Source organism: Myotis yumanensis, unplaced genomic scaffold (assembly GCF_028538775.1).
Source record: "Myotis yumanensis isolate MYYU_CA2020_CCGP unplaced genomic scaffold, mMyoYum1.0.hap1 SCAF_2, whole genome shotgun sequence".
NCBI classification, from domain to species: domain Eukaryota; kingdom Metazoa; phylum Chordata; class Mammalia; order Chiroptera; family Vespertilionidae; genus Myotis; species Myotis yumanensis.
In genome coordinates this window covers 157,299,400-157,324,819 of record NW_027223753.1, presented here as the reverse complement: position 1 = coordinate 157,324,819, position 25,420 = coordinate 157,299,400, and the positions used below count along the sequence as shown (strand labels likewise).

General features: G+C 43.6%; 2 protein-coding genes across 5 annotated transcripts in view; one reads left to right on the top strand and one right to left on the bottom strand.

The window, feature by feature from the left end:
• CFAP91 (cilia and flagella associated protein 91) overlaps positions 1 to 8,403 on the bottom strand; it is a 71,904-nt gene extending 63,501 nt beyond the window's left edge. For 2 of the 3 annotated variants that reach the window (XM_070406263.1, XM_070406265.1), the window contains exons 1-3: positions 8,274 to 8,403; positions 1,954 to 2,030; positions 345 to 502 (exon numbers count right to left, since the gene is read on the bottom strand). In XM_070406263.1, the coding sequence (XP_070262364.1) occupies positions 345 to 502; positions 1,954 to 2,030; positions 8,274 to 8,397 (359 nt within the window). In that variant the 5' untranslated portion in view covers positions 8,398 to 8,403. The remainder of the gene's footprint in view (positions 1 to 344; positions 503 to 1,953; positions 2,031 to 8,273) is intronic. The other variant, XM_070406266.1, reaches the window with a different exon arrangement.
• Positions 8,404 to 11,132: 2,729 nt separating this feature from the next.
• COX17 (cytochrome c oxidase copper chaperone COX17) lies at positions 11,133 to 19,923 on the top strand. Of its 2 annotated transcripts, none has more exons than XM_070406262.1 (3): positions 11,133 to 11,341; positions 12,750 to 12,866; positions 19,802 to 19,923. In XM_070406262.1, the coding sequence occupies exons 1-2, from the start codon at positions 11,235 to 11,237 to the stop codon at positions 12,832 to 12,834; spliced, it is 192 nt and encodes a 63-aa protein (XP_070262363.1). In that variant the 5' UTR covers positions 11,133 to 11,234; the 3' UTR covers positions 12,835 to 12,866; positions 19,802 to 19,923. The 2 variants fall into 2 exon arrangements, with proteins under 2 accessions (XP_070262363.1, XP_070262362.1); XM_070406261.1 differs by having other exon boundaries at positions 11,136 to 11,341; positions 12,750 to 12,838.
• The last annotated feature ends 5,497 nt before the right edge of the window (positions 19,924 to 25,420 follow it).

Here is a 25,420-nt window from a genome sequence, read left to right as displayed (position 1 = left end):
GGCCCTGGCAGTGGCAGCCACCATCCACGGCTTGCCTGTGCCTCGGGAAGCCACTGCGGCTTTGTCCAGAAAGGCGTCCACCCTAATTAGCATATTCCCTTTTATTAGTATAGATTCACTCCAACCTTCTGAGACCATCTGCTAACTAATAAACCTATAACCCCTGCTCCTGCATCAGGCTTGGTTTGATTAAAGGGGTTAAGAGAGAGAATTTGGGGTCCACTGGCCTAGGTATAGCATCAAAACTATACATTTTAAAATAATGCAAAATAAATAAATATTTTTAATAAGAAAAATGCATTTATTAAAAACATGAGTAGCAGCTGAAGCTACTAGACACTTACATGCCAAGTTTCTGGAGGGTTTCTCTCCGTTTCTCCTCATGTCCCCTCCATTCCCGACTGATGAATGGTGGGACGGGATCTGCCTTGCTCCAATATAGAGAATGTCTTGGGTAATGGATCAGGTTACTGAACATAGTCCTAAACCTGGGAACTTTCCTCTAATGTTAGGCAGGGAGAAAAAGGACAAAATTATGCCATCAGATTTTCTAAAGCCTTTTACTTACATTGCAAACTTTTTTTAAAGGGTAAAAAAAGTGTGTATCTGGCACAGAAAGAAGGGTTATTGGTATATACATAGAATATCTCTGGAAGAATACCCAAGAAACTAATGACAATGAATGATTATGTAAAGAGAACAGAGGGCTAGAATTTACTTCATATTGTATGCGCTTTTGTACTTCTTGAATTATTTTAATACAGGTATATATCACTTTCCCCATTTAAATAAATTAGGTTATAATGAGTCCTTTATTCATTATTAGAGGCCTGGTGCACGAAATCCATGCACAGGGCGGGCAGGTCCCTCAGCCCAGCCTGCACCCTCTCGTAATCCGGGACACCTCGGGGGATGTCCGACTGCCAGTTTAGGCCTGATCCTGCAGGGACATCCCTCTTGCAATCTGGGACCACTGGGTCCTAACCGCTCACCTGCCTGCATGCCTGCACACCCCTAACCATTTGCCTGCCTGCCTGATCACCCCTAACCATTTGCCTGACTGCCTGATCGCCCCTAACCCCTCACCTGCCTGCCTGATTGCCCCTAACCACCTCTGCCTCGGCCCCCACACCTGGGACCCAGGCTTCCCTCATCTGGCAAGCCGCAGGCACCCAGGACCTGGGCAGCTTTGCCTGGGCAGGCACCCGGGACCCCAGGTGGCACTGACTGGGCCCCAGCTTTGTCAGGAAGGACATTCGGAATGACATCCGGAAGACATTCTGTCTACCTGGTCTAATTAGCAAATTACCCTTTTATTATTATAGACTAGTTAATTAATCCCCACACTGGGCCACAAGTATCAAGATGTCTTTGTCCCCTAGTAATCATGGCAAAGTAATTTCTGTAGAACATAAAAACCAGTGGAGATTTGTTTTAAAGATTTGTTTTAAATTGATTTTTAAAAAAATATATTGTATTGATTTTTTACAAAGAGGAAGGGAGAGGGATAGAGAGTTAGAAACATCTATGAGAGAGAAACATTGATCAGCTGTCTCCTGCACACCTCCTACTGGGGATGTGCTGGCAATCAAGGTACATGCCCTTGACCGGAATCAAACCTGGGACCTTTCAGTCCGCAGGCTGACGCTTTATCCACTGAGCCAAACCGGTTTCGGCTAAATTGATTTTTAGAGAGAGAGGAAGGAACAAGGAGAAGGGGAGAGAAACATCAATATGAGAGTGATACATTGATCAGCTGCCTCCTGCACGCCCCATACTGAGGATCAAGCCTACAACCCAGGCATGTGCCCTGACCAAGAATCAAACCAGCAACACTTTCAATGCCCAACCAATTGAGCCACACCAGCCAGGGCGATAAATCAATCTTATCAGCACAGCCACACTAGATGGCTCAGGTTCATTAAACTGTCTTAGGGAATGAATTAGACCTACCAGTCTGCTTCGACTCAGGAATGCTTGGACATTTGCCTGTGTGTGGTCTTGCTCACTTGACACAGTAAACAACGGATCTGCAAAATAAACAATAAGGTAGTAAAAGGAACAGAACGTATCTACTCCTAGTCTGAGAACAATGGCAAAGTAATGTAATTTCTTAATTGGAAAACAAATTAGAAAATTTATATCTTGCCTAACTCCACAACAGCTCATAGCCCTGTTACTCTACCACAGTGAGAGTCTGTTAGATGCATTTCTTTTCTATGCATTCCAAAATCAGTTTATAGACCTGAATACAAAAAAAAAAAAAAGGACATATTCTAAAGCACCATAACCTAAACATGCTTTCTTCTATTCTATGAACAAACCAGTTTCCAGTCTGGGAAGCTCAGGAAATAGTGCAAGAAGAAAGAACACTATGCCCATTTGCAAGTGACAGAAACAATAAATTTGGGCACTCTCATTTCAGTACACAGGGAAAATAGAAACTCTTAACAGTGTGTCCTCTCCAAATGGGTCAACATGTTAAGAAAATGTCATTCTCTGATAAAAGATAAATAAGATCAGCTATCTTCAGAATTCACCCCTTAAGTTTACAGGTATGTTAATGACGGGACTAAGTTATTTCTCCAAAGTTCAAAAACTGATTGATATATTGAAAATAGTATAGAGTAAAGGTAAATTTCTATTCATATTCATTTAAAAGATACCACTGGGTCTATGGTTGCAATTGTGTAATTCACCTGAAATTAGTTTAGCCTGAATAGCTTCTGAGTCTGAATAATAAATAATAAACCATTCTCCTCATATTCCCATAAGGAGTGTGAAGACATGATATCTAAGAAAGCGTCTTGCCATCTATAGAAGATACTGCATGATTTGTGACTACACATTCTGCAACATATCCTACAACTGTGATCATAATCAGTGTTTAATAAGCAGTAGAGAGAGCATTTGAGGTCTTGATCCCCAGCGTATGTTGTCAGTTTGACTCAAATAAATTCATAAATATTCTCAAAATAGGGAGCGGGGAGGGGGGAGCAGTAGAAAGGCCTTTGAGATGCCCACGTAATAGTAGTCACCAGGTATCACTTGCTTACTCCTAGACAGATATTAAGTGCTTTACATGCAACCAGAGGCCCGATGCATAAAATTTGTGCAAGGGGCTCGGTCCCCTCACACCCCCCCGCCCCCAGCTTCATCCTGAAGGTCGTCCGGAAGGACGCCTGGAAGGATGTCCAGTCTAATTAGCATATTATGTTTTTTATTATTATAAATATTTGACTTAACCTTCACAAAAACCCAATGAGGTAGGTGCTAGGCTTCCATTTTATAGGTGAGGAAACTGAGGCTTTAACAAGTTAGCAACTTACTATTTGGCAGTTAAGATTTGAATCCCAATCCTCTGGCTCCCAGGCTTAATAGTATAAAAAGCCCATGAATTTTATGGGGGAAATTTTCCCATGGATATCTTGAGAGAGCCCCTCAGCCAATTTACCCATATTGTAAAAACAGTTCTAAAAAGCCCAGGAAGCCCTAACCAGTTTGGCTCAGTGGATAGAGCGTCAGCCTGCAGACTGAAGGGTCCCGGGTTCGATTCTGGCTAAGGGCATGTACCTTGGTTGTGGGCACATCCCCAGTAGGGGATGTGCAGGAGGCAGCTGATCAATGCTTCTCTCTCATCGATGTTTCTAACTCTCTATCCCTCTCCCTTCCTCTCTGTGAAAAATCAAAAAAAAAATTTTTTTTTAAAAGCCCAGGAAGTTGTCACAACTAAGTAATGGTGAGAGGAAGTGTTTGAAATCCCAAGACATAATGACTACTTTTAGGGGAAAGTATAACAAACTGCAGATTCTGGGGGGAAATAAAAGGAGAAAAGAGTTCATGATAAACCTAGAAAGTATTTTTAAATAGTTTGAAAGCTAGGAAAGATCTATATGTTTAAAAGACTTTAATTATCAGGACAGTAGTGTAGCTCCTAATCCATTGACAAATGTACAGATTAAAGGAAGTGACAAAGCATAGTGGGCAATTCAAAAGAGGCACATGATACACAGCATTTACAAAAAATGGAGGGAAATGCATACTGGTATATAAATGATTGGCAGTTAGGATTTATAAAAGAATCTTATCTAATAAAAGAGAAACATGCAAATTGGCCATACCTCCGCTACGCTCTCAAGCCACGCTCACCAGTCATGCCCACCAGCCAATCAGAGTGACTATATGCAAATTAACCCAGCCAAGATGGCGGCCGGCAGCCACAGAGCTGGAGCAAGCAGAAGGCTTGGTTGCCCCCAGTGATGGAGGAAGCCAAGCTTCCCGCCTGCCCTGGCTGTCTGTGGGCTCCGCTCAAGGCAACAAAGTTTCAATTATAGAAGATAAATAAATCCCAGATACCTGCTTCCAGCCAGCCTCCACTGGGAGCTTGGGTGGCTGGGGCCGTGGCCAGCCTGCAAACAGCCGTCAGCCCCTCACCAAGGATGGCCACACACTCATGGAGTGAGGGTCCCTGATGGGGGGCTTGGCCAGCCTGCAAACAGCCATCAGCCCCTCACCCAGTCTGGCCACACCCTCATGGGGTGAGGGTCCCCACTGGGGGGCTTGGCCAGCCTGCAAACAGCCATCAGCCCCTCACCCAGGCTCGCTAGGCACCCCAGCAGGGACCCACACCCTGAAGGGGCTGTGGCCAGCCTGCAAACAGCCATCAGCCACTCACCCAGGCTGGCCAGGCACCCCAGCAGGACCTCCCTCCCTGAAAGGGGTGTCGCTAGACTGAAAATGGCCCTCAGCCCCTCACCCAGGCTGGCCAGGCACTCCAGTGGGGACTCCCACCCTGAAAGGGGTGTGGCCAGTCTGAAAATGGCCCTCAGCCCCTCACCCAGGCTGGCCAGGCACCCCAGCGAGACTCCCACCCTGATCTGGGACACCCTTCAGGCCAAACCAGCCGGCTCCCACCCATGCACCAGACCTCTATCCTATATAATAAAAGAGTAATATGCAAATTGACCCTAACAGCAGAATGACTGGGAATGACTGGTCACTATGACACACACTGACCACCAGGGGACAGATGCTCAATGCAGGAGCTGCCCCCTGGTGATCAGTGCCCTCCCACAGGGGGAGCTCTGCTCAGCCACAAGCCAGGCTGATGGCTGCCAGTACAGTGGTAGTGGTGGGAGCCTCTCCTGCCTCCTCAGCAGCGCTAAGGATGTCAGACTGAAGCTTAGGCCTGCTCCCTGCTGGCAAGTGGATATCCCCTAAGGGCTCCCGGGCTGCCAGAGGGATGTCTGACTGCCAGCTTAGGCCCAATCCCCCCAGGAAGCGGGCCTAAGCCAGCAGGTGGACATCCCCCAAGGGGTCCCAGACTGCAAGAGGGCACAGGCCAGGCTGAGGGACCCCCCCCCCCCCCCGAGTGCACAAATTTTTGTGCACCGGGCCTCTAGTGTCAATTATAAAATACTATAGAAATGTAAGGTATCTGAATTTATCTTAATTACTACAGTGATCACAAGAATAAAATGACATTTAGTGACTATGCCCAAGCAAAGCTTTCTAGAGGAGCAAAAGCCTGGAATAGATAATTAACTACATTGAAAGGCCATTGGGTTTGAGAGATGGGGACAGAGGAAGGGTGAAAAAGCTTGGAAAGGTGTTCATATTTGTACCATTGACCCCCCACCCACCCTGGTCAACACTTATCTTATCTATCTCTTCAATTTTCAGCTAAGATATACAAGGACTCTAAACAATTGGTGGTGAGCTTTAGGCTACGAACTCATGTAGAGTGCCACCCCAGTCCCTATCATAGCAAAAGAAATCCATACACAGTGACTCTCTATCAGATGGAAGAAGGAAGCATATACATTGCAAGCAGGGTTTGAGTTGCTAAATAAAGTATAGGATGCCCAGTTAAATTTGAATTTCAGATAAGCAAAGAATAACATTTTATATAAATACTAGAGGCCCAGTGCATGAAATTCCTGCACTTGGGGGCGGGGGGGAGGGGGAGGAGAGGCTCAGTCCAGCCTGCACTCTCTCACAGTCTGGGACCCCTCAGGGGATATCTGACTGCTGATCCCAGGGGGATCAGGCCTAAGCTGGCAGTCAAACATCCCTCTCACAGCCTGGGATCCCTCTCACAGTCTGGGACCCCTCACTCCTTACTGCCCACCTGCTTGCTATTCCTTACTGCTTGGCTCGCTGCTCCTTAGTGCTGCCATGGAGGCAGAAGAGGCTACCGCCACCGCCACTGTGCTCACCAGCCAAGAGCCCGGCTTCTGGCTGAGCGGTGCTCCCCCTGTGGGAGCGCACTGACCACCAGGGGGCAGCTCCAGCGTTGAGCATCTGCCCCCTGGTGGTCAGTGTGCATCATAGCAGCCAGTCGTTTCGCTGGTCATCCCGCCAGTCGTTCTGCCATTCGATTGATTTGCATATTAGGGTCTTATTATATAGGATGTCCCAAGTATTGCATGGAACTAAAAATGTAAACCAAAATAGTACACATTATTTGCCTCAAATTCAAATGTAACAGTGTGTCCTATATTATTTTTTTTCTCTTCACCTAAGGATATGTTTTGATTGGTTTTTTAGAGAGAGAGGAAGGAAGGGGGGGAGAGAGAGAGAGAGAGAGAGACCGACCTTGATGTGATAGAGAAACATCAGTCGGTTACCTCACGTACACCCCCAGACCAGGAATTGAATCAGCAACCTAGGTATGTGCCCTGACTGGGAATTGAACCCACAACTGGTTGGTGTATTGGACAACACTCCAACCAACTGAGTTGCCCAACCAGGGCAATGCCCACTCTTATATTTGCTAAACCTGCTAACCCTACCAGGGTGAAAGACCATAAGATCTAAGATATTGAGCAGGAGGCCTCGGCACCTTAGTTCTGATGTCCCTGCCCTGGCTATATTATGCTTCCTGTCCATGAATAGCTGTCAGACTGCCTGCTTTATTAGAACAATCCAAAGTTTGATTTGACCTATTCTGAGTGGACGTGGAAACTTTTAGTAATCTCTCTGGGGTGGGGGTAGGGGGAGGAATTACTTTTAGGGATAAAAGAAAGAAGGAGCTGAATAAATTCTTTGCCTGTCTTTGCTGAAGGAAGATGTCTATCCCTACTTCCAAATTACCTTTGATACAAAAGTGGTGATGTGTTTAGAGGAGTTTACTAGATTTATTTTACAAGATGAAACCACAAGCTGGTTTCATAGGAAATGGGTATTCTATAGGATTCCCATCCAAAGGAGACCCTGGGAATCCCAGAGGACATATGATATGGTTAAAAGTAATGCAAGGTTCAGGTGAAGAGCCTGGGACTACTGAGGTAAAATTGGAAAAAGTCATGCTTAAATATAAGTTTTGTAAAATAGTAAATTCAATAATTTAATAAACATTTATGAGGCACCTAGCATATGTACCAGCACTGGAATATGTCCTGAATTGACTTGAAATATGTCTAGAGCAGCAGTTCTCAACCTGTGGGTCGCGACCCCTTTGGGGGTCGAACGACCCTTTCACAGGGGTCGCCTAAGATGATCGGAAAACACATATATAATTAAATATTGTTTTTGTGATTAATCACTATGCTTTAATTATGTTCAATTTGTAACAATGAAATTGGAGGTCACCACAACATGAGGAACTGTATTAAAGGGTCGCGGCATTAGGAAGGTTGAGAACCATTGGTCTAGAACAAGAACTTAGAGAACGCAACGGGACTTAAGGTCCATTATAAGAGACAGAACGTAAATGGATAATCAGGGTATCACAATAAATTGGGGTTTTAGTGGCCCAAAGGGACTCCGTGGACCTAGTGTATAAGCAATACTTTATTGCATAAGAATAAGTTTAAAGAAAAAGAGAAAACTAAAAACTACGGTGAGATAAACTGGCACTTTACCGAGAATGCCAGATTTGGAGGTGTCCAGAGAATGGCAACGGAAAGGTCCTTATTGGGCATTTTATGCAGTTTGAGTGCGGGGCTGTTGAGAGACTCTCCAAGCCTGCAAATCATTGCATACTTTCCTTGACACTAAAACTCCCAGGATGATCGCTTAAGGCTGTGCAAATTATCAGGACGAGAGGATGGCGAAGAGTAAGGCGACGCCGCGCCGCGCTGGGGGACGCAGAGCGCACGGACGGCTTCCGAGGAGCCCTGGGGGGCTCGGGGCTGCCCCCACCCAACAAAGGACAACCGCGGGCCAGGGGTTTGTCCTTAGGCTCGTCTTTCCTCTTTCGTTCGCCCGTCCCACCGTCTCAGGGTCCACCGCGTCCACAACTCAGGGAGGGAGGTCTGGGGCACCCTTACCGTACAGGTAATCATACGTTCGGCTGCCGGAGACGTGGCCCTTGGCCCCCGAATTCACCTCGCACCGGGTTTGAGACCCCTGCTGCTTGGCCTGGGGCTCCACGACGGTCACGGTTTGGCTCATGGTGCCCCCTCTCCCCTCCGGCCAGCAGGGGTCCAAATAGGTACGCCGAGCGGCTGTGTGCACCGTAGCTATGGTAACCTCGGCTGGAACTGGAGGGTGAGGGGCGGGGCGAGAAGCAGGAGGGGAGGGGCGAGGAGCAGAAGAGGCGGGGCTAGAATAAGGGGCGGGGCTCAGGAGGGAGTCGGGGCTGGCGTGGGAGAGAAGTGGGGTGTGAGAATGAGGAATCCGCCTTGGAGGGGAGCGCAGAGGGCGGAGGGGTAGAAAGGACGTGGAAGTGGCCAGAACGGGGAGGGGAGGGAAGGGGTTGGGGGGGAAGGGCCCACCTTACTTTCCACTACATTCCCGAGGTGGAGCCTCGAGCTTATCTCAAATTCAAATGTAAGGGTGTGTCCTGTATTATTCCGTTCAACGCTGCAGGGCCAGAGGCTGCGGAAAAGGCTGCTGCTCAAATCCAGCAGCGATTTGTAACCTCCTTCGGAAATCCCTGGGAAATTTCAGAACCTTCTTGAGTGATTGTCTCTCATTTCGGACATCCCCTTTTCGCGGGGCCGCTTCTGCGAGCTGAGGGATCCAGCTCCTGAACGCAGAGCCTTAGCGCTTCGAGCTCTGGTCCCAGGGCCACAGCGTCCAAGGGCTCTGTACTGTAGTGACTGTTCAACCGCACGCTGCTGCCGCTTACTGACCCTGGGCATTAAATCAACAGAGATCACGTACTGTTGGCACTTCCTCTGCTTTTTGAAACTATTTGTTAGGGGAAATTTTTTTAACATAGGCAAAAATGAATCCACTTTTAATAATGATCCCTTATGTACCTATCACCAGGAATCAACAATTACCAACATTTTGCCAACTTCATTTCATCTATTCCCTCCCCTCTTTTTGCTTGAGTATTTAAAAACAAAGCCCAGACATTATTTTACCCTTAAATTAATCTGCATCTCAAACTGATACGGATTTTTTTAAAAAAACTTAACCACCAATCTAACAAAATTAATAATTCCGTCATATCATCTAATACTCAGTTCCTTGTCAAATTTCCCTGGGTGTGTCCAAGATGTCATTTAATGGTTGGTTTGTTCTGATCAAAAGATAAGTCTTCGCATTGCATTTTGGTATGCCTCTTAAGTCTTTCATCCTAGAACAGTGATTCTAACACTTTGAATCATTTTCTTTATTACCTGGGATTCTTTTATAAAAAGAACTTTCTCTCACCAACTCACTGGTTATCCTAAAATATAGGGATCTTAGAGGAAAGACTGGAAAAATGCTGGATTCTTTCACTTTAATTAACAAGTTTCAGAGAAATGAGTTTGATTTTGTAACCTGGAGGCATTTATAGACTTAGATTTTGTTTAGACCAATCACTGTAATGGCTTCCTTTTTTATTTTGATGCAATTAGCTTTATCAATTTATTTACTTGCAATTTGTGTTTTTCAAATAGGTTGTTCCTTCCTCCTGGGTGTAAAGATAATCTCTTCCACTATCGTCTATCAGTTTCTTAGTTTGACCTCTCACATGTGGACCTTTAATGCATCCAGTGCCCCTCCTTTTGATGTGGTGTTTAATTTTTTCCAATTAATTTTCTTTTCTCTAATGATCTGTTGAACTGTGTCATTGTATATTATGTTTCCAAGAGATGTTGATGTTGATAGTTCAAGAAATACCATTTGAGTGGCAAGATACTAAACAACAGGAGTGAACACCTAGTTGAAAGAACTGATAATAGTAGATAAGGGTACTTTTAGGAGGACATAAGAGCAATGTGTTCTATTATTAAACATACCAATCCCATAGTGAAGTAAAAATCATGCTTATTAGAAGTTTTTAGAAGACAAAATGGGAATGGTTTTAGTAACTTGGAAAATACGAATATAGAACCTAATTCCATTCAGCACCTGACCACCTGGGTTCTCTGAACTAAATCTCTGAAATACAGAAACAAACTTTAGTTAGGTGATATTGAAATTTTGACTACCCCAAATATCTATCATCAGGTAGTTATTTGAATAATGCCACAAAGTCCTGCTTTAAAAAATAGTTCAGTCCCTTTGCCCAATAATTCTCAGTAAAAAAAACCCACAATAGATGTGCACATTGTATTGCAAATAACATAGGACAACCGTTTGCTTATATACCTAACTGAATTCAAGAAATGTCAAAGGAAGGCATTTTGCAATTTTATTAAACAATATACTGTACTTGTCCTGATTGAACAATTCATACTGAAATCAAATTAGTAGGAGGGAGCTATACACATCAATTAACTGCGGATTTAAAGTGTATGGGGTGAGGTATGGGTGGTAGGGAAAATGTTTTTCAATACTGTGGAATGTCGTTGTTCAGTGTCTTTGTCACTCGTCTTTAACTAGGTCAATGAAAACAGGGGAGAGGGTCAGGAAGAAGGCAGTGCCCACCCTGAAATACAGAGAACTAAGCTCTAACTCCAAGGGGGCCGGCTTTCAATAGTGTGCTCTCTCGTTTATCACGGACAAGATGTTTCACTTTCTAGGGCTTCAGTTCTCGACATTCGCGGTAGGTGGAGGGCTTGAGCGATGTCTGATTTCCTCATTCTCGACCTTTGTGAATTGTAAACTCTGCGCGCCCTTTCACCTCGCCTCTCTGCGCCTGCGCCAAAGAGGTGTCCCGGTGACGTCATTTAGTCACTTCTGCGCATGCGTCCTTTTGACCCTCCCTCTCCCGCGCCCAACCGTCTGAGAGAGGCAGGACTTCCGGTCTTTCTGGACCGGATGCCGGAAGCGACTGCGAGCGAACCGGCGTTTGCGGAGGTTGGGAGCGTTGAGAGTGCCTGTACTAGTAGTTACTTTCATCTTGCAAGATGCCGGGTCTGGCGGCCGCAAGCCCTGCCCCTTCTGAGACGCAGGAGAAGAAACCACTGAAGCCCTGCTGCGCCTGTCCAGAGACCAAGAAGGCGCGCGATGCGTGGTCAGTACGCGGCCCGGGGCGGGGCGGCCGGGGGGCGCTGCGCCTCCTTCCGGCGGCGTTTCGCCCTGCACCGCCTGGGGCGGGTCCTGGCCCTCGCTTAGCGGAGCTGCGCTGTTTGAGGTTATTTGGGCCCCGCAGGCTTCGCTGTGGACTGTGCTGTTGACTGAGCTCGCAGCTCGGGTGGGACACGGGTGAAGGGTTAGGAGAGAGGTCCGACTGACCCGACCTCCGTTCACTCAGTTTCCCCTAGGAAGGGTTTTTGAACATAACTTTAGGTCGGAAGATGTCGAAATGGGTAAATTTGCTACTTGATTTAAAGGAGCTTTAAGTTAATGGAGACATGCCAGTAATTGCTATGGACTATTTGTTATAAAAGATTGAGCAAAACCAAAGAGTAATAATTTTCTGGTAATGCCTACCAAATTTTAGACATAGTAGGACACGGTACATTTCTTAACAGTATTAAAGCCTGCCCCCCCCCCCCCCCCCCTTAGGTAGATAATTTAAGTCAGTTTATAACTGTTCGGAGACATTGTAGTGTTCAGGAGAGTACCTCTAGATTACCATCATTCTACAAAAGCTTTTGTTCGTTTTCATTTTATGCAGCCTCTCTTGTGGAACAAATCTTATTAGGAATTTTCAGATGTGAATGTACACTTCCCTTCAGCCCCTTTTTTGTCCTTACATAAAAGGCAAAGAAAATATAAGTGGCATAATGAGGTCAATAAGAGCTGGTAGGAGCCCAGTGCTTTTTGTTAATCCTTAGTACTTTGCAAATAATATTGTGGAGGGAGAATTGAAACGGGGCGTTCAAAACAAGTCACCCCAAGATATGCTTCTGTGATTTGCAGATTGTTTTGAGCTAAAGGCCATGTTAGCTGTGGCCTCAAGAGAATCTGCCTCCCTCCCCCACACACACACTCCCCTTCCCCCTTAACTACCTAGAAGAACTTGAATTAGGGGCCTTGCCTATAAGAGATGATCAGAAATAACTTCTTTTGACCTATTTATGGGGCAGGACAAACTTATAAGTATTAAGTATCTGCTTTTAAAATCCTGCAGCGACCTTTTAAAGCCCCCAAGGCACCTTACCTCATCCCTAGCTCAGGATGTCTTCTATACCCATGTTCTCTTTCTGTCTCAACTGCTCCTGCGTGTGGAGTCTCTGACCCTTATGGATGCAGGGTTCCCAATACATCTGTATGTATTACATTTGATTATTTTCTCTTGCTAATGTCTCAAGCCTATTGGATTATTAGACCAACCAGAAGAACATTTTTTTTGAACTCCAGCTACATTCCATCAGACTATGTTCTGCCTCACTCCACATCACTATTATGCATGCTTACTTACTGCTAATATGCTTAATGGCTACTTTGTTAGATAACAAGTACATTTTGTTTTGTAGCATTATTGAGAAAGGAGAAGAGCACTGTGGACACCTAATTGAGGCCCACAAGGAATGCATGAGAGCCCTGGGATTTAAGATATGAAATGGTGAGCATGGTACTCTCTGATGGGGAAGGTAATACATAGGCTCATTGCTTCAAATTTCTCTATTGCTCTACAGATTTTGCAGTCATTGGGCAACATTTTATCTGAAAGGTAGTTCACCTGGTTAACCTAACATGCGGAGATAGCACTAAAAAATAACTTTTCAGTTTCTAATGTAGGGAGTAAGTGACGCTAATAAATTGAGGGTATTCGGTGGATTTGGGAAGGGAAGAATTTAGCTTTTAAGAAAGGGCTTTATAAGGAATCATGGCTTAGGAATTTCATAATATTTAGTTGTGCTTAAAGGAACTAAAGGGAAAAAATTCTATTCCTTGTTTCTAATGTTGTGAGTCTTTAGTAAGTGCTTTTAAACAGAGTAGGCAACACATGAAGTATTGCTTTCTGCAAAAGAAAAATGACATTTTTGCTATTTCTCTTTTGTACTGTGCTTTATTCTAATAACTAACCCATTGTATGCCATAAGCATCTATATACGCAAGCGGCAGACTTTCCCCACACGCCATGTGTGTCTATAAAAAAAAATGTTTTCTCTAAGTGGCAGCCCTGACCAACTTTAAAATCATTTTTCCTGAAAATTTTCAGCTGAAAATATTCAAGAACACCAGAATTGTAATATATTTATTTTTATAATATTCATTGCAAATTGAATTGAAAATATCGTGGTGTGTGGGGATGGTTTTCATTTTGGATGCATGACAGTTAACTGGTTAAAACTCAGACCATTTTTTGAAGAACTTTTAATCTAAATTTTAATGCTGAAGGGGACCTTAATAAATGATTTTTCTTTCATTTGGAAGCTCTTCAGGTAGCAACTTGACTCACTTCATTCAGATCTCTGTTCAAATACCTCCTTGTTGGAGAGGCTTTCCCTCACCATTCCAGCTAAAATAGCATCCCTTACCTGATTGGCAGGCTCAGTGGTTGAGCATTGACCTGTGAGCCAGGAGATCATGGGTTCGATTCCCAGTCAGGGCCCAGTTGTGGGCTTGATTCCCAGTAGGGGGTGTGCAGGAGGCAGCTGATCAGTGATTCTCTCTCATCATTGATGTTTCTATCTCTCCCTCCCTGAAATCAATAAAAATATATTTATAAATAAGTAAAATAACATCCCTCCCCCATCACTGTATCCCAGCCCCGTCCAAGAAACATCCTGTGATAATGAAAGCGTCCTGCACTTGCACTCTGCAGTATAGTAGCCACTAGCCGTATGTGACTGTTGAACCCTTGAAATGTGAGTACTAAAACTGAGGAACTGTATTTTTAGTTTTATCTAATAAGCACATGTGGCTAGAGTCTACTTTATTCTTAACACCATTACCTGCATATTGTGTAGTTATTTATCATCTGCTTTGTTTTACTCCAACTAGAATATGATCTCTGAGAGAGTAGGAATTTTCTGTTTCACTGTCACATCCTCAGGATCTAAAACATAGTAGGTGTTCATTAGAAATTGTTATTAAATGAATAAATAAATGAAATTAAGTCCTATAAGTATGAAATGATTCCTGAGATGGGTTAGCAGGATCAGAACTGGAACCTGTCTCCAGGCAGACTCCCTCTGCCCTTGGCTTTCCACATCACACCACCACTTTTAATTTAATAATGGCTGAGAGATAATGCCGCAGCCCATACCAATATAACAGTAATAGAGAGCCTGGCTTCTTTCCCTTTCACCTCTTTCCTGCCTCTTTGGAATTTCACATATGGCCAGTGTTCCTCATTGAGCTATAAAAAGGAGGATAAGGAACTTGTCCCAAGTTGATAAGAAGTATCACTGTGTAGTGGAAAACATTGTAGGCTGAAAGTGCTCAGGCTTAATTTTTGTTCTCCTGATGTCTAGCTTAATATGTTTTATTTCCGCTACATCCTCTTTGGACGTTACTTTTTGTTTTGTTTTGTTTGTTAATTCTAACCCAAGGATTTAAAAAAAAAAATTATATATATATATATATATATATATATATATATAATTTTATTTATTTATTTATTTATTTTTTTTAGAGAGAGAGTAGAAAGGAGGGAGGGAGGGATGGAGAGAGACAGACACATTGATTGGTTGCCTCCCATACATGCCCCAACTGGGACTGGGGATTGAGCCTGCAACCCAGGAACATGCCCTTGACTGGGAATCAAACCCAAGATCTTTCCGAGCTTGGGCTGACACTCTAACCACTGAGAGTAACACTGGCCAGGGCTGGACTTTACTTTTTATTGATAAAAAGAGAACCATAATAAGTTTTTTTTATTTAAACATGTTATGGTATATCTACTCTGTGTATATATGAAATACTAAAGTGGCTTTTAGATTAGATGGTCATGATGAACTGTTTTGTAAAATAAGTAAATTTGAATGGGGGTTGTGTTCTTAAAAAGTATAAATATACCTATTGATTCTTTTTAAAGACATGGAATCTCAACACTTGTACATGGCTTTTTTGTTGTTAGTATACACACATCCAGAGGAGAGCCCTGAGACTGAAAATACACCTCCCTAAGTGGAGGGCAGGGAAACACCAAATGAAGAGGCTGGCCAATCCAGTTTGGTAATTAATAGAGTTTATTAAGGGAAACTTACATACAAGGCCTGTCTGGGGCAGCTTAAAGATGAAATATCCCTATACTCCTTGACAGGCACCAGGAAAGCATATAGGGTAAATGGGGGCATAGGTACAGGCACGAGTGTGTGAATACTACCAGGTCAGGACAACAACCTGTTGCAGAAACCCGCACGTAGAGGGAGGTCAGGGAGGGGTCCTGGTTTATGTCAGAATGAACATCAATTAAGATCAGACATCTATAAGGGCACTTTGCCGAAAACAACCTCTGTTCTGGCCCAGATGCAGCTTGCAGGACAGATAGCGCTCACATCATGGAACAGTTTCTCCTCCACACTTGTTCATAATCTAACTCTCTTCTTAGTTATGTAAGCTGTTGGCTAGGGCTGAACCTGCCTTTATAAAAAGGGTGATTTTAGAAAATGCTAATTTTAGGAGCACCAAAAGCTTTTCTTGGACTTCATATAGATCACAGCGGTAGTACAATTGTTATAAGTAGCATATATTCACAAAGGACCAGGAGAAACCAGTTTTCTTATGTTATTGGGACAGAGTTAGAGTGATTTCTATGTTTGTGTGTGTGTGTGTGTGTATGTATGTATGTGTGTGTGTGTATATATATCCCTAATATGCAACTAGACCGAACGGCAGAACAACTGGTTGCTATCATGTGCGCTGACCACCAGGGGGCGCACGTGGAACGTGGCGGGTGTCGGCCACAGTGGGATGGTGGAGCAGGTGAGCGAGGGCACCAGACCAAGGCGGAACACTAGTTGCTGTCATTGGGGCGAGGCTCTGGTGGTTACTGAAAATTCTTTGCTCCTGTGCTGCAGTCCCACCAGACACTCACACCTGCTGCCAGCGCTGGTCCCGCTTGCGCCCGCTGCCAGCACCCAGCGCAGTCAGCGGGTGCGAACAGCTGCTGCCAGCCCCAATCACCCCTCAGGGCTTATCCACCTCCCCCTACTCCTGAGGCATGATAAGAACTGGCAGCCGCCTCTTGCACCCACTGCTGGCGCTGGCCCCACTCGCAACCCCTGCCAGCGACTGGCACCAGTCCCAATTGTTTGGTGACATCAGCGTGTGCAAGCGGCAGCTGCTGGCCCTGATCACCCTGAGGGTTTCTCCACCTCCCCCAGCTCCTGAGGGGCAATTGGGGCAGCAGCTTCTGCTCGCACCCTGATGATAGTGCCAGCCCCAATGGCTCTGTGCCATCAGGCCCCAATCACTCTGCACCATCAGTGGGTGCTAGCAGGGGCCAGCGCTGTCAGCACGTGGGAGCGGGGCTGCCGGCAGACAAGGGACGGGGGCTGTGGCAGGAGGGACCAGGCAGGGGTGTGGAAGATGGGCCGAGACCCACCCCTGTGCCCACCACAGCCTTGTGGCCCACAGTTCCTTTAAAGGTGCACGAATGTGTGAACTGGGCCTCTAGTCTATATTAATAAAAGGGTAATGTGCTAATTAGACCAGGAGACCTTCCAGACAAAGCCATGGTGGTAGGGCTGAGGCAGAGGTGGTTAGGGGTGATTAGGCCAGGAAGAGAGAGCAGTTGGGGGTGATTAGGTCTTTTGGGGAGACAGTTGGGGACGAGCAGGCCTGCAGTGGCGGTCAGTTGGGGGCAATCAGGCCGGCAGGAGGCAGCAGTTGGGGGCCAGAAGGCCGGTGGGAGGGGCAGTTGGGCATGATGAAGCAGGCAGGCATGTGAGTGGTTAGGAGCCAATGGTCTTGGATTGCGAGAGGGATGTCCAACTGCTGGTTTAGGTAGTTGGACATCCCCCGAGGGGTCCCAGATTGGAGAGGGTGCAGGCAGGGCTGAGGGACACCCCCCATGCATGAATTTCGTGCACCAGGCCTCTAGTTTGTCTATAAAAGAAAATGCAAGAGCTTTGGTGTTTAACTGGTTGCGTGGTCTTGGGCAAGTCCTCACCTTTCTGAACTTCAGTTTTCTCATCTGTAAAGCAGAGATAATAATACATGACCAAAAGACTTTATAGAGTCGTTGTGATGATTAAATGATATATGTGTGAATAAGCTTTGTAAACTTGTCAAATAGACACCAGAAAGGAATTCCCCATATCTTGGGAGTTGTGGCTAGCAAACCTTCAGTTGGGGTCTGTTGAATATATGACCTAATAATGTATTTTTGAAATCTGGTGAGAAGAGCAATCTAAATCCACTTAGGGCCCTTCCAAGAATTTTGGAAGAGGGACAGGTGTCCGATTTCCCTAACCCCCCTGGGGAAATGGAGGAACAGTGAAGTCAAAAAGACTTGCTGAAGTTGAGTGGATAGATGGTGGAATTAAAACTAGAGTCTAGGTCTCTTTTTTTTTTTAATCCTCACTTGAGGGTATTTTTTCATCGCAACCTTTTTGGTATACAGGATGTCACTTCAACCAACTGAACCACTAGGTAGGGCACTTTACACTTCACTCCTTGCACTTAATGAGGCTTTATTGCCAACATATTCACTTTTAGGATTGATTTATAATCTGAAAACTTGATTATGAATGCTAATTAGACCTGTTGTTGAAATGCATAGGTATATAACCAGGTCATTGGCTGTAGGGTAAAATCCAACACTGCTGTCTGCACTGTTATAAGATTAACTTAACTGAATTCATACCTCTCAGACAGTTAAACCACATTTTTCTGAGGATAGCTTCAAGGGAAAAATATTTTTGCAAACTTAGGTCTTCCCAGTAATGAGTATAAACATTACAAATTCAAAAACCTTAGTAGGTATTAATGTTATATCCTAAATAAGGTAGGTCTTAATTGTATCTTAAGCCCCACCTTAACGTAGGTTGGAATTAATATAAAAGTAGGCTGCATTCAACCAAAGGTGTAATTTACAATCACCTGCTGAGGCATATTTTCCTAAACTCACAAGCTTGGGCCCCGATCTGCACCTGTTAGTTCAGAAACTCCTACCTAGATAATTTTCAAGTGTGTCCCTCTTTAGCAACCAGTGGCTTAAGCTGAAGGGATAATTCTTAATAAAACTATGGAGATTTAATAGTAGTAAAAGCTGAGACTTGAAAACTACTCTTTAGAAAAATTAGGTGTGTGATGGTGGTGATTCTCAACACTTCCTTCTGTCTTAATGACTGCTTCTTTTACTGAAAGAGGAACTAGAGGAACCTAGAACCTGCTTAAAAAAATGTGAACAGGAGGAAATAGCTAGTATCTTTCTGCCTTTAGGATTCAGAAGGAACCAGGAGAACTCATTTAGGGGGCTAAAATTATTGAAAGAAATTAGAGGATTACCATTTAGTGGTAGTGATAATCAGTATTTATTAAGTTTAACTGAACTTAATAGTAGGTTGAAATATACTTAAAATATGCTGATTTCATACATACATGCAACTAATAATGTATGAGAATATGATCCTGAGAAAATCCAGGAAAAGGGTTACTTCTGCTATTCAAACATTTATTCAATAGATACTGTTTCAGACCCTAAAAAAATGCTAAGATGAGAAGAACAGGATCTCTTCTGTCAAGAACTTTGCACCCAAAGATATAACCAAGAGGTTTCCATATATGATATTCAGTCAGTAGCAAATGAGGTAACAGTGTTTGCTATGGGCTGCTATCTCTTGAATGTTGAGTAGCTTCATTTTTGGTTTTCTTTCCTGCTCAGGCCTTTCCCTTAACTGTATTTTTCCTTTGAGCCTTTTGAAAATTGATGGTTTAGATATTTTATTGTTGATGAGGCTCATCTTTTCTAAACCAAAAACAGGGACTAGCTAGAGGAGGGAAGCACTTGCATTGGACTTGGAGATTTGGCTAGCCCAGATTACTTAGTTACCTTTTTAGCATTGTTCTCTGTCTTCTGGGATAAGGATTAGGGGTAGGAGTGGAGGTGGGTGAGAGCTGTCTGGAGAGAAGCCTTGTACTGCCTGACTAGACCTGCAACCCTCTCCTCTATTACTCTCCCCTTTTGATCTTTACAAATGGATTTCAAAAGGGTTACCCTTATTTTGCCCTTGGGATGAAGTGAGTAACTTTCCACAGGAAGTGCCTTGTATGTAGAGCTGAACTTCTGCCTTTCGCTTTGTACGTCTTTGCTAAACATACTTGAATCAGCAAGGAGGGGTTTGAGTATCTGAAAATAAACTGCCTTAGCTTTTTGGGGAAGATATTTTTGAGAAAATATGTAGTTTTACATCAACAAAGACTTGTAAAGATTAAACTGTGATGGATTGAACAGTTTCAGTGATGTTTTTAGTTAGGCAAAACTAGAATTTTAAAATGTGGATCTTTTATTCCATGACTGGTTTAGAATAATTGTGGTAGTTAGTTAACAGTACTTAGCTGAGTTTCCTAACTCCATAGGTCTGGCATGATGTTTGAAATCTGACTTTCTAAAATAAATCTTTTTCTGTAGGTGGTCTGCTCTGTGAATGAATAATTTCTGAAGAATGAAGATGATTTAATAATTTGGAGAGTTCTTTAATGAACTTTCATAAATGGTAAAAGTATAATTTATTAAAAAAAAAAAAAAGGAAATTCCCTGGTTAAAAATCTTTAGGTGTGTTTCTTTCTGTGTTCCTTATATCGTCACACATTTACTTACTTATTTATATTAAAGCATCTAGAACAAACAAATCTTGTGATATAAATTTCTTATGTTGTCATTCTGGGAACTCTTGGGTATTTGTTGTAAGGAGAAAGCAAATACTGCTGTCATCCAATGAAATCTTCAAAATCAGTACATGGAAGTAAAAAATAACCCATTACCAATTTAGAATGAGGATGGTAGCCATTATCATATCACTTAAGGTTCTGTTTTTTATTTTTAACTTTCTTAAAGGCAAGAACTAGACAAGCCTTCAGTCTAGATATTTTATTTATTTATTTATTTATTTTGTTAATCATCAAGGATATTCCATTGATTTTTTTTTTTAGAGCAAGTGGAAGGGAGGGATAGAGACAGAAACCTCAGTGTGAGAGAGACACATTGATTTGTTGCCTCCTGTATGCGCCCCAATGGGCCAAGGATCGAGCCTGCAACTGAGGTACATGCCCTTGATCAGAATCAAACCTGCAATCCTTCAGTCCGAGGGCCGATACTCAATGCTCTGTGCTCTCACCACTGAGCATGCTGGCTAACACCAGTCTTTATATTTTAAATTCATATTGTTGTCCATTAGTCTCTCTTTTGGGAAAGTAATTTGTTTAAGTTTTGGAGCACATTAGAATGCCTTGGCTTGAAAGATCTCAACTGCTTGATGCCGCAACCTTCATGGCGAGTTCAGGATGACTTGCAGGAGGGCTGACGACACAATGAGTACACTATACAAGAAATCTGAATTTTGAAGGCATTGGGGGCCCCAGTGGAAACCTCTTGCATGAAGAGGAACACAGTCTGGGGCCTGCCCACTTTTATTCACTTTAAAAACACATTTGCCCTTTAGCAATACATACAGGCAGGTCAAAGGTAAAGTTTGGTAAACAGTGTAAGGATTATCAGGTCAGGAAATCACCTCCAGCTATGGCAATCACAGCAGCAGCAATCTTGTGTTGATTCCAGCCCTGTTGGGGTCAAGGTCCATTGGTCTTCCAATGTTGCCTTTGCACTTTCATGCAAATGCTTGTTATGCTTTGGCCTCTGGCAGCTCAACATAATCTATGTATGGCTATTAAGATATTTTTATTGATTTCAGAGAGGAAGGGAGAGGGAGAGAGAGCTAGAAACATCAATAAGAGAGTCATTGATTGGCTGCCTCCTACACGCCCTGTACTGGGGATCGAGCCTGCAATTTGGGCATGTGCCTTGACCAGGAATAAAACCGTGACCTCTTGGTTCATAGGTTGATGATCAACTACCACCACACCAGCCAGGCACTAGTTGCATTTTAAGATAGACTAGGATCATAAGTTTAATGCCTAGGGACCAGAGAGTGTTGTCTCATTAATTGGAGCCCAGGCCAGAGGCTGAGTTAGTACAAATACAGTGCTAAGGAAATAGCTCTGTGCTATGCTGTAGTGACCTGGAATAAAACATAGAGTGTGTTCACTAACTATAGCAACCCTATTCTCTTGTTAGTTGCTTAAGGGCAAATGAAGCAATGGTCATAGTCTGCCTTTTAAGTAAATGGAGTTTCAACTCAAAAGATACTGAGGAACATAAGAGAATATGTACTGTTTATATGTCATTGTATGATGGGAAAATTGCCTGTTTTATAAAATAAAGCAGCTGAATTAAATTATTCCTTAGGAATCATTCCTATTGATTAAGAGCAAGGCTTTGAAGTGTGACAGCCTTAGGTTCAATAGCTGCCTGTGTGACCTCAAGCAAATTATAACTGGGTCTGTTTTTCTCGTCTGAAAGAAAAAAGAAAGAAACAGGGACAGTAGTAAAGCCTAATATGCAAGATGGTGAGTACTAATTAAAATAGCATATATAAAACATTTGCCAGAGTATTAAACATTTAGTGTTATTGTCATTCTCTGATTCTATGTTCAGATTTTCACTTGACTATTTGAATAAATACTTTTATTTCAGTAAGCACTTTACAGTTTTTAGAGCATTGAAGAAGAGAATCTTGGACTCCTAAAACATATGAGCCAACTTTTCACCCAGGATGGATCCCTGGCAGGTGATTGTCCAGGCTGCTTGAATATGTCCTAGGACTACAGAAATTAACATCACCCAGTGTTTATTTTTGATGTATGCTGTTTCTATGTGTTTGTATATTTTTTAAAACAAAAAAATCATTTTTCTAAGGTACATATTTTTAATGAGATGATAATAGTAATTGCCTTTTTCCCTTCATACATTTTACCATCAGTGAGTAGTTTTATGATGTGATTTGTGTTGGCTATGTGTAAATCCATTCTGTGGCTTATTTAACCAATTTCCTATTGTTTGCACATTTATTCATTAAACAAATGTTTTATACCAGTGGTTCTTAACCTTTCTAATGCCGCGACCCCTTAATACAGTTCCTCATGTTGTTGTGACCCCCAATTTCATTGTTACAAATTGAACATAATTAAAGCATAGTGATTAATCACAAAAACAATATGTAATTATATATGTGTTTTCCAATGGTCTTACGCGACCCCTGTGAAAGGGTCATTCGACCCGCAAAGGGGTGTCTCAACCCACAGGTTGAAAACCGCTGTTTTATACATTGCCTGCTCGATGTCAGATACCATTCTAGGAATTGGGTCTTAATCTTGAATAGGATATATACCAAATACCTAAATTATTTCTGATTTGGGTGCAGGGGGGAGGTATTTTGTTGGTTGGTTTTTATGGAAACAGGAAGAAATCACCTGAAATCACACCAGTCTACAACAGGACCATGTTTTGGTGACCTTGGCATTCATCTCTTTATTTTTTTTTACTACTCTATAATAACACTGCAGTGGAAGTTTCATAGGAAAGTCTTTACAAATATCTTCTACTAATCACTTAGCCAAGTAGGTGCCAGAGGCTGTGTAAATTTTCCAAGGCTTTGAGTACTACCTGACTGATCTCTAGAAAGGGGGTATCCACTTGTAACTTAGTATGTGAGGATGCCTATTTCCTTAAACTCTTAGCAAGGTTAATATTTTTCAGCCTTTGCCAGTTAGATATGCTCACCTGATTGGTAAAGGAACTAAAGCAGCAGTTGCCAACCTTTTGGACCTCACGGACCGACCACCAGTGGTGCGTGGATCACTGGTTGGCGACTGCTGAACTAAAGCACCCTCTTGACATCTACCATAGTTAAAAACACATTTTACAAGACCTAGTGCTTAAGTCTTCCCTAGTGCTTAAGTTCCCAAAGATTATGGGCAGCATTCTACTAAGAGATGTCACCACAGTAATTTGAAAAATGAAGAACTTAGCTTTCTAGTAGGTGACTACCACATTCTGATGTACCTTTGCCAAGCCCCTACTATTCACAGTAATTCCCAAATTCTTTAAAAAGACATATTCAACTATTCTCGAATTAGTTCTCTTTATCTAACTTTGAACTGTTTGACATGAAGGATTGATGAGAACAGGACCATGTCCCTAGGCAAAGCCTACCTTAGGATAACCTTCCACAGGTCTGATGTGAGGGTGATGAGAAACTACAACCCTGATTTTACATTTAAAATGAGAGGTTTAGGAAATTGCTCTGGTCAAATATCTGGTGACCTAGAGATGTATCTTGGTCTTGAGAGTTGAAGCCCAAGTTGTTTCCTGTATCAGGCATCTAATGTAAACATAGGCATAGTTATAAATTCATTCATTCTGTACCTATTTTGTGAAGGCCTGCTATGTGCAAGGAGCTGTCCAAGGTGTTGAGGATTTATGTGTGAATCACGTATATCTTGTCCTCAATGAGATGAGAGGTTGTTTTTACTGAGGACATACATTATGCCAACTATGTGCTAAGTAGTTAACAAAGCTTAGTAAGACATGGATCTGCTCTCAAAGAGCTTATAGTCTAGTGGTATCCTATATAATAAAAGCCTAATATGCTAAATGTCCAGTCATCTGTTCAACCAATCATAACGTAATATACTAATGATATACTAAGGCTGCTCAACTGCTCGCTATGACGTGCACTGACCACCAGAGGGCAGATGCTCCAGCCAGTAGGTTAGCTTACTGCTGGGGTCCAGCCAATCGGGACTGAGTGAGACAGGCCGGACATGCCCTGGAGCCCTCCTGTGGTCCCTCCCTGGCTGGCCAACCTCCCACATCCCTCCCAGACCCTGATCGTGCACCAGTAGGGTCCCTCAGCCTGACCTGCACCCTCTCGCAATCCAGGACCCCTTGGGGGATGTTGGAGAGCCGGTTTTAACCCGATCCCGCTCAACGCAGGAGCTGCCCCCTGGTGGTCAGTGCACTCCCACAAGGAAAGCACCGCTCAGCCATAAACCAGGCTTATAGCTGGCGAGTGCAGTGGCAGTGGCAGGAGCCTCTCCCGCCTCCGCAGCAGTAGGACATCCCCTGAGAGTTCCCAGGTTGTGAGAGGGCACAGACCAGGTTGAGCCTACCCCCCCTCCCACCCCAGTGCATGAATTTTGTGCACCGGGCCTCTAATATGTATATAAGCAATAGAAATATGAAGTTGAATACTCAGTGCTATGATGAATGTTCCAAGATCCTTTCCTTAAAATAATTTCTGCATGTGAGACTATACCAGTGTTTCTTTAGCTAATAAAAACTGCTAGGTGTGCCCATCTGGTTGAGCATTGACCTATGAACCAGAGGTCACAGTTTGATTCTCAGTTAGGCCACATACCCGGTTGCAAGCTCTATCCCCAGTGTGGGGCATGCAGAATGCAGCCAATCACTGATTCTCTCTCATCATTGATGTTTCTATTTATCCCTCTTCCTTTCTCTCTAAAATCAATAAAAATATTTTAAATATATTACAAAAAAACTGCTAGATGATAAAGGAAAACTCATAACTGGAAGCCCATTGCAAGTTCTGCATGCAATAATAGAGGCTCAATGATACCTTCTAGGACAAGTTATTTTTTTATCTCAGACTTCTCCTTTTTAGGACTGATGAAGCCAATCATATATTTTATTGTTAAAGTCTTGCAGAAGAGAGAAACCATTCCTAAGGCATGCATGCCCTTGAAGTCTGATTGAGCCAAATTAGTTTTATATTTTTATGAACCAACTAGACGCTCGGTGCAAGAAATTCGTGCACTGGAGGGGTGTCCCTCAGCCCAGCCTGCACCCTCTCCAATCTGGGACTCCTGGGGCGATGTCCGACTCCGGGATCTGGTCTAAACCGGCAGTCAGACATCCCTCTCACAATCCAGGACTGCTGGCTCCTAACCACTCGCCTGCCTGCCTGCCTGATTGCCCCTAACTGCTCCCCTGCTGGCCTGATCACTCCCTAACTGCTCCCCTGCTGGCCTGATTGACACCTAACTGCTCCCCTGCCGGCTCGATCACTCCCAAATGCCCTTTCCTGCCAGTCATCTTGTGATGACATGGGGGCAGCCATCTTGTGATGATGTGATGGGGGCAGCCATCTTGTGATGATGTGAGGTGGCCATC

Bases quoted from the DNA above. Each gene is read 5' to 3' on its own strand.
- COX17 (XM_070406262.1), top strand. From the start codon at position 11,235: ATGCCGGGTCTGGCGGCCGCAAGCCCTGCCCCTTCTGAGACGCAGGAG. The intron at 11,342-12,749 runs GTCAGTACGCGG...TTTGTTTTGTAG, and splicing joins AAGAAGGCGCGCGATGCGTG to CATTATTGAGAAAGGAGAAG.